This window comes from Schistocerca americana, chromosome 4 (genome assembly GCF_021461395.2).
Source record: "Schistocerca americana isolate TAMUIC-IGC-003095 chromosome 4, iqSchAmer2.1, whole genome shotgun sequence".
Classification (NCBI taxonomy): Eukaryota; Metazoa; Arthropoda; class Insecta; order Orthoptera; family Acrididae; genus Schistocerca; species Schistocerca americana.
This window is the reverse complement of record NC_060122.1, coordinates 371573810-371588884: the sequence shown is the minus strand read 5'-3', so window position 1 is coordinate 371588884 and position 15075 is coordinate 371573810. Positions and strand designations below refer to the sequence as shown.

Sequence of the window (15075 nt, the reverse complement as noted above, 5' to 3'; positions counted from 1 at the left end):
TGGAATTTTCATCTGCAATATCGAAACAAGCATTGAGTGAAATAATACCCAACACATGTGAAGCTATTTACGTTTTCCTGAAAGATGAGTTCATGAAGGCAAGTCAAGTAAATTAGTCCGTCAGCGAACTGTTTACCGAAAAGAGTTATCAAAAGTTCAGAAATCTAGAAGATCTGGTGTAGGAGTAGATCAAGTATACAAGCCAACGTTATGGTATTTTGATCTACTTGGCTTTCTTAGTGATCAAGAAACGCCAAGACCAAGCAGGAGTACAATTGAAGATGAAATTGGAGTGCCAATGTGCGAGGAAATGGAACACGAGGTTATGTAAAACAGAACAGGTTCGCCCTGCAACTCTCGCAGTAAATTTACGTGACAAAACTGCTTTCGCTTTAGCAGCCACTGTCTGCACCATTTTGACCGCTTTCTCTGTTTCCTGCGGTTGGTCTGAATGTTTTTTGCAACACAAGTTGCGAACACAGACCACAACAGAACTTCCTCCATTTCTATTTTTCAAAATAACTGAATTAAATTTTGACGTTTTCGGGGAGCGTAGTCGCTTGCCACTGATATTTCTTTTCTACACCGACAGATGGCGGGCGAGTAGTAGATTGGGGTTTGTGTCGTGTGAACACACCACATTTGCAGCGATCTTTTGCATGTACAGACATCTGCGCCGATGTCTGCGCAGACAGATCGTTGCGTGTGGACTGGGCTTTAGTGTGGTTCTGGTTCATATTATGAATTCAGTGAGCGAGAACACAAAAATGGGTTAACATTCGATATTGGTAGACGACGCTACCCCCTCCCCGTCAGCGTCAAATCTTTTTTCCCCAATAACGTTAACGTTCCGTTTCGTTGAATGCCGCCAGTTTTGACGTTTCCTTGTCTTCCGTGTAGTGTGAGTCGAACCAGATTACATAGTAATTCTGATAGAAAATAAACAAATAGAAATGCGGAAGGACTGTAATTTTTAAAACTAAGAGCCTCAGATTCCGGTGTTTCCCATTAGCATGTTTATAGATATTAATGGCTAATGTATTTTTTCCGTAGGTTGGTCACTCTACAGTTGGGCGTTGTTACTTGTTAGGGCGGTGGTTGATGCAGTGATGCTTGCTTATTGAGATGTAGGTCGTGGTGGGGTTTGGTATTACGAATTTTGGTGGAAATGTTTTGTAAGTTTTACATGAATTTGTTTTCGTCACGCTAGCGATTCACTCTATGCATAGAAATTGTTTGCTAATAGCTGGTAAGACGTTTGCTCATTGGTATGCCATCAAAATGTAAATAAAACGTAACATGAAAGAAAGTGGACGGATGACTGTGCGTCGAACTCGTAAGTTTTTAAATTTTCTATATTAGTGATGTGGAATCTACCGCCAATTAATATACGAAAACTGGACTGTTAAATAAATTAATGAATTTTATAGTCGATGATTAATTACAATTTTAAGCACAGTGCATCGTTAATACAGTATAGATGTCTCAAACAAATTTACAGTTATTGAAATGGAATATGGATTATGCTTGTGTCCCGGCTGTATAACCCTCAAGCGCTGTAAGAACAATAATATACACACACGCGAACACACCAATCCCGCCACCCCACCGCAGTTACAATTTCATAGATCCCTGAAGTACTAAGTTCTTCCAAATTGTTGAGTAGATTTCATGCAGACACATGACATTCTATAGTTTAAATCAATTTCATTAGAAAACAGTCTCCGTGACGTGGCTCTTTAGAAAGTACTGTAGCACATATTGCAAAATATTGATGGCAGATTGGTAATTTAAGTTTATTAATTAAGCTCCAGTTTCACTAGTTTGGTAGCAGAGTATGGTATCATAAGCTGGAATTTGTAGCAAGACATTAAAAGTTTTGAGTTTTTTGTATTAAAGAGTATCAATAGAATGGGAGGCACTTAAAATTTGTAGACCAATGATACAGTGATGCTTACCAGACACTGTAATAACATATGTGAGTTGTTGCAATTAACAACTTTGTCAGTCACACTATTTCCTTTCTTAATTAATGCCGTATGGAATTGCACGCAAAGATACTCATATTTTGCTTTCTTTCTGTCACATTACTTGTGTAAGCCCTACTTTGTATTTATCATAATTTATGTAGAATATTATGAAAAAGAAATAGTGCTACTCACCATATAGAGGAGATGTTGAGTTGCCAGCAGACACCATGAAAAGAGTGCCATACAAGTTTAGCTTTACACACATACTGAGGTAGACTTGTACATGTATATAATATAGATCAAAACTAGCATTTCTCTCTTATGTAATACAATGTTCCTCAGTTTATCTTGGACTGATGACAGTAACAGATTTGTTCTGTAATTATTAACCCTAGAAATGCCAAGACTTCCATAACCTGCATTACCCAGGAGGAGTACTTTGTGCCAACCCTAAAACAAACCAAATTCATTAATTGTTGTTGAATTACATTAACAAAATACTTTTTAAAGAGTTTCTGATTTGTAATCAGGGTCCAGAACCTGAAAATACCAGTTAACACACTCATAGCAATATCAACAGATTTTCAGTAATGTGTACAACCAAGTTTGACCACCATAAAAAATGTAAATTTTGATTGTTGTTTACTTTTACTCTCAACATACTTTTTAAAGAGATACTGATGTGAAAGTAAGACCCTGAAACTGGAAATAATGAATACAACTTTCATTGCAGAAAGTGAATCTGCTACTGAGACTTAAATTTTTGGGTTTAATTTAATTGAAAAATTTAATACACATATGGAATCTGGCAGAAGAATTCATTAAAACAACAAACTTTTTTTCAGAATTTTAAAATAATGAGAAAACTGATAGAATTACAATAGGCTACTTTTTTCTAAAGGTGGGCATAAGCTACCCGTCCTCTCCGCAATGGTATTGCGAGAGTTAATGGCTGAACCAATCACTAAGTAAAGTTCACATTTTATTATAACTGTGTATTAAATATAGAGTGATTGTTGCCACCAATGAAGGTATAATAATGGTTACACTACACACCAACTGGTTACCACAACCTTTATTTCATATTGAGTTCATCAGTTCCCAGTCAAATTGTGACCATCCAGTCGAACCTAGAACTCAGGTTACGTCACAGATGACTCTGTCATCGCAACCATAGTTTCAGATTGTTTTTTTCATTGGTGTTTAACCTTGTGCATACACCTTTTAAAATGGAAGTTAAGCGGAATACAGTGAGAGAAGAACATAATTTATTTCCATTTGAAACAAAAGAGACAAAACAAGAATATAGATTATGTTGAACAGTTTCACATCATTTTCATTCAGACTGACGATTATGTAATTTTCATGAGTTTCTCATTGGTGTAAACTGTTCTTGGTTCTGATCTTCTAGTGATAGTTGTTTTTGTCTTCAGTTGTTTTCATCTATAGGATGTATGTTGCTTTTTCCCTTATGTGTTTGCAGCTTGTTAGCCATGAATGAACATATTCCTATCTGAGTTATATATTCATCTCCCATTCCTTATTACTACATTCCCATCATTGTGACAGAATCGAAGCAGGTGTTGATGTGTGTTTTCAACATGTATTTGCCTCTTGCTGAGGCTCCAGGAGATTGTGTTGGATAGTCGGAGGGGGGGGAGGGGGCTATGTTTGATCATAGTGCTCCATACTGTATTCAAGTGATAGTGTTCACTGTTAGTGGAAGGCCCAAGAACCTTTTTTCAAGTTGGCAAAGCATTGAGGGCACAAGCACCAGCCAAGACCTGGTGGTGAAGAATCACATTACTTTTGTTATTGGCATCTGGGCAAAAGAAGTGTACTACGTCGATAAGTAAGCACCCAATTGAAGTCAAAGCGACAGTGCCAATTGGTTCGGGGGGGGGGGGGGGAGGGGGGGGATGAGATTGAGTGAGAAATCTGTGTCATATAAAGTATGTGTGTGTTCCACATCTTCACTTACACCACTGGATCAATTTCAACAAAAACTTGTTACACATAATGCTTATTGGCCTTAAAGCAGCACTGCCATTGGATGGGGGGGGGGGGGGGGCAATATACAAATGACATACGCATATGTGGGTGAGCCTGTGGGTAAAAAGCTAGTCAGTAATAATATGACCTAACCCTTGTTGTGTATCCTGATATGCACACCTGAATCAAACAGATTGCCCGTTGCAGATGACTGCAGCACTGCAGATGGTAAGGCTTTTTCCATCACTTACAGCATGAAAACGAAATAATTAGTGTCTGGCTGTGACACCAGAACTTTACTTCCTGTACTCAAAGACTGCAGCCAGAATCTCCTTATTTCAGACTAGTTAAGCAGCAAGGGAAGAACAGTGAAGCAACAGCAGTGGCTCTGATGGCATAAAAGCTGTGAATGAGGTAGCTCCATCTGCCCTCAGCCTCACAATACATGGATACCTCTTATCCACCCACAATCTCTCCCGCTCTCCTCCCTGATGATGGAATTATTACTTCTTAAAGCTGGGATATTGGATATCCTTTTAGATATGTATATTGGCTTTACTGTTATTTCACCTCCTGAAGGTAAGTTCCTGTCAGCAATGCTTTCTCATAATTTTGGAGTGATATTACCGTGCTTCTCTATTGGACACAATATCCAGACACATGGAATCTTTCTCTGGTAAGAACACCTTCCCTTGTGGATGTGTAACAAGTAAAATAAAAGGTAAAGCTGTCAATCAGAGGGTGTGTTTGAGCACCACAATGCTTTACTGTGGATGGACATTAATGTGGTATGGTTTAAATTAAATGTGGTACAATTTAAATTAGCTTCCTGCATTATTAGGGAGAAGATTTGAATGTGTTGATTGGGTGGCTAGCATACACGTATCTTTCATAAATAATCAGCCAACCACACTTCGCTGAATACTTATCCTTCACTATGTTAATCTGTTTGGTTAGACAGCAGTTTTTAGAAGAAGTTGTGTCTCCAGTTTTATGTTTGATAAAATTAAATTTGTGGATAAAAAAATCTCTAGTGTTTCAGTGGGAGTTTAACTGATTGTTGGCAATTTTAGTAAAAGTGTTAATGACATTTTGCTCCAAATTCACAAATGACAGTTGTCCCTGTCTGATTTGACCCATTGCTTTGCTGAGAGACCAGTTTTCAATAATAGTAGGCATATTGTAAAAGTTGACCATTGCAGATTATTGATTAATTTCTCTACCTAATATTCGTCTAAACTATGTCATAGCAGAATGTATAAATTTCAAAGTCAAGATGATGCATTAGTTAGAAAAACTTGGAACATAACTTTTATTAAAATGAGACCTGCAGTCCTGTAACGAGAACAGTGTGGCAGTGTGAAATGAAGTAAAGCCATTCATTTTGCTACAAGCTGAGAGGCAAGAAATAATCTCATAATGAGTAAGATAAATATAGTAATTATTGCCCTACTTTTATTATAGGATACTATGTATTATACTTAATTTAGATGAGTATAATTAATTTCCTGAAACACTATATTCACACTTTTCTTTAAAATCAGAACCCTATTAAGAGACATAACTATCGTTGCTTCAGAGGATTGTTCTTGTGCTCCATTATTGGCTTTGTTTTTGTTTTAGAATATGCAACAGTGGTTTGAAAAATGTCCATTTTAGAAGAGCCAAAGGATTACATGAAAGAACCAGTGGTTTTCAAGAAAGAGTTTGGTGATTACACGGCATTTTATATTGCAATAGGTATTTGCACTGTTTTTGGGGCATTCCTCTTCTTGCTGAATATAGTGTTCTGCTGCTGTTCAAAGTACAAAGAATATTGGAAGGACAGTAATACAGGTAAGAGTACACATATTTTTTTGTGTTGATATTGTTTATTTCAAAATAGTATGGTACTGGAATACAAACGGGAATGAGTAAAGATAGCTTGTCACTGCATCCATTTTGTTCGTTGGTTCTAAAGGAAGACATTGTCTGAAAGGTGAGAAACTGGTAAGTCTTCCTTGTGTGCCTGTTTTGAATGATATTGATTACACTGCTTGACAAAGAGTGAAGCAGCCAGAAGACATGTTCAAATGTCAGCATAATTTTGTACACTTACACTCAATTACTGGGCTTGTTAATTATTAAAGCTGCAATTATCTGTGATAACTACAATGGCCACCAGGGTGCATATGTGTTGCTCCAGGCATGGCACATTATAAGTGGGATGAACAGTGTCAGATTTTGACTGAACACTCTGAAGATCATAGAGATGCCACATACTTGTGAGAGACAGTGTTATCAGCACCTGAAAGAGTTTGAAAGTGGCCTCATCATATGGCTTGAGTTGCAATGTCCAGAATTGTGGGGCATTTGGATGTGACATGACAGTGGCCCAGTATTGAAATGCGTACTGGTCGGCAAGATTCCCGTCGGCCCTGTCTGATCACAATGAGGCTGGATCACCTTATTATGCACCAAACACATCTTAACCCTTTCACGTCTGTGACTGCCGTCTCAGAACAAGAAGTGGACTACCTGCTACATTGTGTGTCATCCTGCACCATTGGTAGAAGACTAGCAGCAGCCAGACTATGGATTTCCTGTCCCGTGCATAGAATGTTGCTAATGTCGCAACAGAAACGTGTGTGTGGAGTGGTGCAATGACTGGGAAGCAAGGGCTGCAGATGAATGGTGTTCAGCAATGAATTGCAGTTCTGCTCTACCCCAGGTGACTATCTTTGGTAACTATTGTGGCACTCTGCTGAGAGGATCCCTTCTTCTAACGTTTTGGAGAGATGCAGCAGTATCACTCCTGACTTCATGGTGTGGGGAGCCATCAGGTAATGACGTATTGATTGAAGGAACTCTGACAGCACAATGGTACATCAGACTATGTGTATCCATGTGTTACCTCTCATGACAGTATCGTGGTGCCATTGTTCAACAGGACAATGCTCGCCCACACGACATGCGCACCTGTGAACTGCTGCTTGCCATTCAGATACTTGTATGTACAGCAAGACCTCCAGATCTGATAGAACTTGTGTGGGACCAACTCAGTCTCATACTATCCCAGTGCCAGTATGCAGGTATCGAGGACAAGCTAACAAGTGTGAAGCTGGCCTTACGACACCCTTTTCAGTCAAATCAGTGCATGTATCCAGTCCGTAGGGGAAGTAAAGTCATTCTGCTAAGTGAGCTCATACTGCCAAGTTTTTTTGTAAATTTGACATAATTTTGTAATCACTTAAATATCATCACATATCCGCTCTCTCACCCAACCCCTCTCTCACCCCATAAACTCATTTCGTTTCCTCCTCCCATTCTAGGTGCTTCACTTTTTTTGTCAGGTAATGCAGGAATTGATCGAATGGAGATGAAAATATTGTTTCAGAGCAAGTTGGTTTTAGGCCAGGGAAGTCATGCTCTGGCTAGGTCCTGGGTGATTTCATCTCAAACCATACAGGTCAAGAGTGAATGTGTCACACCACTATTTCATAGTTTGCTGAAAAAAAATATATGTTCCACATGATACCCATCCAAAACAATATTTTGATTTTCTGGTGATTTGTTAAAACGCTACAGACCTCTCCTAATAAGGGTATTTGTGAAAATGTCTAACGAAAGGGAAAACTGAAAAATTGTAATAAAGAAACTGAAAGTGATAGAGATCTGAATTTATTTTCAATAAATACTTTGTTCCCAATACTATGATACATGATTAATACATACACACTTCTGAGCTTCTTTTTCTTTTAATAAACTATGAAAATTTGTAACTTTTTGTGAATTTAAAAATTATGTTTTGAAAATATAGTCACAGGATGTTAACTGTCTTGAGAAATGATCAAGTGGAAGGACTGCTAACTGTCATTTATGACATTAATGCAAGAAATTCTTGAACTGCCAAAATATTTGTACATAAACATGAAAGAATCTGAAATATTTTTTGGTTATTTACAAATTATTTTCTCCTAAACCCCCTTCCTAAATCTTCTAAAAATTTCGTGGTACATTAGTGGGTCATTGTACTTAGGGAATGTACAATCAGAGTAGTTAATACTTGTCTGTACAAAGTGTGAAAATTTTTTTAGGTAGACCTAGCTTTACTCTCCAAGTCAAAAAATCATGGACATTTAAATATTTTAAATTGATCTGGTTTTAAGTAAATGTTATGCAGAACTGGTATTTCTGAATCAAAATAATTACTTTACAACATTATGAGTGGGAAAACAATTCATAATTTTGTGTGAAAGCATTTTATAAAAAAATGAGATATGGAATATTTATACCCATTTTTCTTTTTAAGATATTATTCACAAATTATTATTGTCTTCTGTCATGACTGTACTTCTTTCTCACTTTCCATGAATTAAAATAGCCTACAATGTAACAAGCAACAGTGCACCGTTGAAAAGAGTTCATTTGTTTTTTTCCTCTGCTTCTCATTGAACTTGTATAGCCGAGCTGAATTTGCACACGGTTATATCTTGCAGCACATGGGAGACACACATTAACTGTCCCAACCACCACTGATTGTTATACACACAAGAAATGAAGTGGCTCATTACAAAGTCTTCTAATTTATCCTGTGGTCTCTGCATTTCACACACAGTAACAATTGACATCAATAAAAGCAAAATAAGGATAATGGAATGTAGTTGAATTAAATCAGGTGATGCCGAGGGAATTAGATTAGTAAATAAGACACTTAAAGTAGTAGCTAAGTTCTGCTATCTGGGAAGCAAAATAACTGATTATGGTCGAAGTACAGAGGATATAAAATGTAGACTGGCTATGCCAAGGAAAGTATTTCTTAAGAAGAGAAATTTGTTAACATGGAATATAGATTTAATTGTAAGGAAGTCCTTTCTGAAAGAGTTTTCATGGAGTGTAGCCATGTATGGAAGTGAAACATGGACAATGAATAGTTTAGACAAGAAGAGAATTGAAGCTTTCAAAACATGGAGCTACAGAAGAATGTTGAAGATTAGATGGGTAGATCACATTACTGATGAGCAGGTACTGAATAGAATTGGGGAGAAGAGGAATTTGTGGCACAACTTGACTAGAAGAAGGGATCGGGTGGTAGGACATGTTCTGAGGCTTCAAGGGATCACCAGTTTAGTATTGGAGGGAAATGTGGAGGGTAAAAATCATAGAGGGAGACCAAGAGATGAATACAGTCAGCAGATTCAGAAGGATGTAGGTTGCAGTAGTTACTCGAAGACGAAGAGGCTTGCCCAGGTTAGAGTAGCATGGAGAGCTGCATCAAACTAGTCGCTGGACTGAAGACCACAACAACAGGCTGCATTTCTTGGAGAACCATTCCTGCAACATATGTGCCACTCTGGGATGCCACCCAGTAGTGGCTTGATTGAATTCCTGCCACTGGTTTCATAGTAGACCACTCTTCTTTCTTTCTTAATAGAATTCCCTTAATGTACTTTCATTTAGAATTAAGAGTGTCGTGTTTGTTACTAATGCTGATATGGTATGTACAAATACAGTAGCATCTCTTGTAGCATCAAGAGCTTCATGCTGGATATTAAATCTTGTTGCAAGATGTTTACAGAGACCTCCTACCCCACCACATGCACTTTTTCCATTACCTATTGCTGAAAATATCCTTTTTTTTGCCTTAATTTCTGTACTACAGAGTTGACCAAGCTCATAAAGCTTAAAGCAGATTTTAAAATGAGATGCTGCACCATCAGTCACATACACATTTAGGAAATGCATGGCATCTGGATGCTATGTCATCAGTTATCATGCTAACAGCATAGCATGCATGTGCACTGTCATGAATGAGGTCATTGCTGACAACAGCAAAACACTGTGATGTTCCATGGAAGTGAGCAACACATGTGAATATTGATACCTATGATGCATTCCAGTAGTAACTTTCAGTTTTGTTCTGCAAAGCAACAGACTAGTTCGCAGCTATGTTGAAATGAAGAACTAATGTGTCAGTATTCTGGGATGTGCCCAATAATACTTCTGCTCTGGGCTGTCTCTGACTATGATGGTGAGTTATTCCTTTCATGTCCCAATGTGTAACCTCTGTAACAAACTTCTTTGCCTTTACTGGCTTCTTCACCACCTCTACACCCTCCCACAATAGACAGGTTATGTCATTGTCAGTATCCTGATGGTGTAATGCTTCAACAGTCATCACATCAGTACCAATACACATTGCACACTCCTGCAACCAACGTTTATCTTGCTGCTCTTGAAATACACACAAAGCATCAGGTCCATCTCTGTGTACTTCTTTCCTGTGACACTACTTATGCAGAAACAAACAAGTTTCAGATTAAATACTTGTGCATACTTACTTCACTGGCTGACATTTTACCCATTTTGTTGGTAAGGAGTAGAATTTTGTGAGACCAATTTTTAAATTCGGGCACTCCTTTTTAATTAGGAGACATGCTTCTCTTATTGATCTTGTCTTGTCATGTATCTTTTGAACTTTTTCACTATTTTCACTAACAGAGATAACATCAGGCTGGTTAGGACTTTGCCTGCTGCAATGTTTGTCATCACTTAGGTAGTCTTCCAGAGCAACAGTATGCTTATCATCTCCCAACAAATGCCCACAGTAAGAATCTGGACATGCCCAAATACCTTTCTTATTCTTTATTTTATGAGCTTTTGAAATCAAATAATGTTAGGAAGTGGGTATGTATTTCTGTATCTGCTGCCTAGAGTAGCTACCTGGTATCAGCATCAGTAACTACTGTATAGGTAGCTGCTGAGGCTGCAGTATTTAGGTTTGGAAACCACACATCACATTTCATGCTCATATCACTATCTTCAGGTTCTATGCCAAATACATCTACATTATACACTTCATAAGGTTTTGGAGATGTTGCTTGTGTAAAACTTGTTTCAGTTTCTTCTAGTGCTTCTTAACTTTGCTGGTTGTTTAAGTGAGGATATAGTAGGGGCTTTATCAGAAATGCTAACATTCAACACATCAACAATTTCACGCCCAGGAATATAAACACCTGAACTGTCTTCTTCAGTTTCACATTCAGGTGATGGTGATCTTTTGGGTGGGGTGTCATTAAATTAATTCTTGTAGTGAGTGTAGCAATTCCTGCACAATGGATGTGATGCTAATACCATTACTTAAGGTCCAAGATATTTCTGAAATACCCTGTGACAGATTTTCAACAACTATGAAGTATTTTTCTCTTTTCTTAAGCACCACCTACTTGTGTCTTCTTTTAATAGTCCACACACCTCACTCTGTCACTACTGTACTTCCTAACTGACATTGTATCTAACAAAAAGTTCAAACCAAATACAAAACTTGATTCAGAATGGTTTACATGCAATTGCTCTCTCGTTTGTTATAAACAGAAGAGTACTGAAAACAGTTTTGCCAACATGTATATTTTACACTAAACATTCAGTTATGCGAAATATGCTGAATGTCAAAAAAATTTTAACACTTTACACACAAAAATATTGCCCACTGTGTTTGCACTGACTACTAACATATTAATCAAACAGTATTTTGTGTAATTATCAAAAGTTTTCGGATGGAGGTTTTTGGGTAAATTCAGAAAAATGCAATTTTATACATTTTTAGTAATAAGTATTTACATAATACAGATATCTGGAGCAGAGAAGATATGTTTATAATTACATCAGTAGTATCCAATAATATGACAAAAGATAGCATTCCGTGACTTTCCAAACTAAAAAGGAAGAAGAAAAATAATTAAGTGGAAAAATTATCTTAAATTTTGTATTTTTGTCTTAAATTTGTAAGTTAAACGAGCCCCATTAGTATGCGGGTGTGAACTAAATTTCAGCACACTGAGAGGGAGCTTTAATGCAAAACATATACCAGGTGTCCAGTACTTCTATATCCCCCCCCCCCCCCCACCCTGTGTTGTTTAAAGAGCTATTTACAAGATATACATTTTTCAAAGGGCTGTACCATTTACAAAAATTAAGATAAAATGAAAATACTTTATTTCTTAACACTTGTGATATAGAGATCTAATATATATTTTTTTCTGAAGAAATTCATGACCACGAGTTGACATGACTTATATGATTTGAGATGAAATCACCCTCCTTATCCAACACATCTGAGGTGGATATGAGAAACAACTAGTCACTAATGCAGCTTTTGTAGTCCTCAGTGCTCCATATGACAGTGTGAATCAAAAAAATATCCAAAAGCTGTATGAGGTAACAAGGTTTCAGGCTAACAAATGTAGTCAGATGTTTGCTCCATAGCAGCAGATTCTGCGTAACACTGCAGGATAAGAGGTGTCACTGAAGAAACCAGAAGAGTGGATTATCCCAAGGCAATGTGTTTCCCCCATTTCTTTACAATATTTGTGTGAGTAGTCAGACATTTCTTCCAGGTCCAAGGTGTTTTACCTGTGAGAATGACACAGCTGCACGATTGCCCAAGGGAGGACATTTGAGGAAATTGAAACCAAAATAAGCAATAGACTTGAATGTTTGGGAGAATATTATGACCTAAACCTTCTTAAGGTCAAGTCAGGAAAGATTCAAGTAAGTGCTTTCTGCATAAGAAACGGAGACAATAAAAGAAAACTTAATATCAAGTGGAGAGAATTGGAAATTCAGCATTGTAATATCCCGAAATATCTGAGAATTACTCTGGACCAAGCCCTGTGGTTTAGAACATACTTGAATGGGTTTGAAAGGAAAAATCTGCACTAGAAACATCTTGAGAAAGCTGACAAGTTCTACTTGGGGAGAAAATCCCCAGCTTCAAAGTCATTCGTCTTAGGATCCTGTTTTTCTATAAGAGAAAATGGGGCACCAGTTTAGGGACCGTTGGTTCACACCATGCGTGTGGATGTGACCTTAAATGAGTTAGTCCACTTAGTTACACTCCCAAAGATTTGCCCTTTGACTGGCAGTGCACCCCCACTAAAACCATGCAGAGTGGTGGGAGAAATGGAGCAGAACAACTAGATTGAGAATTCAAGACACTTGGCGTATAAAAAAGGTCTTTTGTAGCGAATGTTACCATTACATGTCAACCCAGATGTTGCACGCATTTTATTGTCATAAGAAAGTGCTAGAAAGCAAGAAGGCTTCAGTCCAAGGGGAAGAAATTAACTGCAGTTACACTAATTGAAGAACCTGTAATAGATTAAGAACAGGAGTCCTAAGGTGCAGAATAATTTGGTCACAAGAGGGTATGAGGAGGATAGTATGTGCATCTGCAGAGCAGTCCAGACACGAATCACCTACTGATAAGTGAAATTACAGACAAATCCTGTTTTGCGAAGGGCATAAAAGTTGTGCAGTTCAGAAGAAGAAAAGTGTGATTTCTTCCTGGACATGGTAGTTAAAGTAAATGATTTGACAGTGAGTGGTTATCATTGCTCATTCTTTTATTTACTTCCATGGTGTCAAATTGGAGGGAATGGATAGCCAGATATCTCTTCACAGTATTCTATGTAGCAGTTTTGTTAATTTGCAACTTTATGTCTTACGTAATTCACCACTTTCAGTCCACTTTTGCATTGTACGTGAAATTCTAACGTACTGTTTGCTGTTTTTCCAGGCAATCGTTGGCTTGTGTCAATTTGGACGAAAACTCCACATCATCAGCCACCACTTGACCTTACAGAACTTGAGGAGTGTTATATACCCTCAAAACCGATTGCTGCTGAATATCCTCAGGAGTATTTGGAACTTCAAAAGCGTGAGAGTGATCTCTAATCTGCAATGGCTTTCCATATCTACTGGCCAGCTCTGACAGTATTTACCTTGTTTATTCTGGGGATTATTATTGTCATGCTTAAATATGGTCCCAAAATATGCAAAACACGACACACAGCAAAACCAACAGAGTATGAATGGGAAGACAAAACATATGAACAGAAAGTATCGTATGCATAGTTTTGAGAATAATTCATTTCAGGTAGAATTTTATCAAAGTTGTGTATTTTTCTTGATAATTTCTCGTGTAGAAGAAAGGTAATTGGTGGGTTGAATTCAGCTTTCTTTTATCCTCATTGCTCATGAAAACTTAATATGTCTAGTGTCATATTTTCATAGTACTTGAAGAAAATAAATTTTGATTCTTTGACTACGAAAGACTACGAAAATAGTGATTAATTCACCATAATATTAACTGAATTTGAAGACTTTTGACGTGATCCAGTTACAGTAGAAAACATGTATTTCAGTTACAGGATAATAATTGATGTGCTTACTACAGTGATAAATGAGATTTCAGAAGTTATCATTTATGGTTCATAAGTAGACAGTAGTGTCAATGTAGGAACAGTTCAGCTCTGGTGGCCAAACTGAGAAATTCGTGATATAGGAAGAATTACTTGGTAATTTTCAATATATTCATTTTTACCTTTCTTACGCCTGACAGCGGCAACTCTCTGTTCGTATTACTTTAACATACTTGGTATTGTCTTGCCATTCATTACATCTTTTCTTACAGTAGAGTTAACACAAACTCAAGAAGCAAATATGCTTGGCATAGTTAATTTTGTATTGACAATTGATCTGAAACAGTGTATTGTTAAGTATCACTGTAGTGAAACTGGTATCTATTGGAACTTCCTGCCGCACACTCCTCTGCAGAGTGATAGTTTCATTCTGGTATCTATTGCACAGAGATACTGCCATTACTAACATTCTGTAAAGAAGAAATGCAAGTGCCTCTAATACTGTAGGTGTAGTGTTCAGAAAAATATGTAATCAACTCACAGTAGTAAAATTCAAATGGCAGGAATGTACATTACAATTTCTATGTTTTAGAAGGACCTCACCATTTTTGTGAAAATGTTATGTTTCATTGTGTTATTTGATACACAATTTTTTTTTTTTTTTTTTTTTTCCTCACACAGAATCTCAGCCTTAAGTTGAACAGGGTTCACAGAATAATAAAGTGTAAAAGCTATATTTTTTCATATGTTATCACTTACTTATAATTTTTATTGTTCTGTTTTATAAATAGAAGTTACATCTTAAAAAGAAAGAAACACTATTGAGATTAACTGGCCAAGAAGTAATCACTACAACATTCTCATTCTGCTTTGTGATACTAGTGCCAAACCGTCACTTCACTTATGCTGATAACGAAATGACGACATGTTTC

The 15075-nt window shown here is 37.2% G+C and overlaps 1 protein-coding gene across 1 annotated transcript; it reads left to right on the top strand.

Annotated features, from left to right (window-relative positions):
- Nucleotides 1–762: 762 nt before the first annotated feature.
- LOC124612914 lies at nt 763–13813 on the top strand. Its single transcript, XM_047141403.1, has 4 exons — nt 763–901; nt 1054–1175; nt 5586–5798; nt 13519–13813. Exons 3-4 carry the CDS (start codon nt 5609–5611, stop codon nt 13674–13676), a joined length of 348 nt encoding a protein of 115 aa, XP_046997359.1. The 5' UTR covers nt 763–901; nt 1054–1175; nt 5586–5608; the 3' UTR covers nt 13677–13813.
- The last annotated feature ends 1262 nt before the right edge of the window (nt 13814–15075 follow it).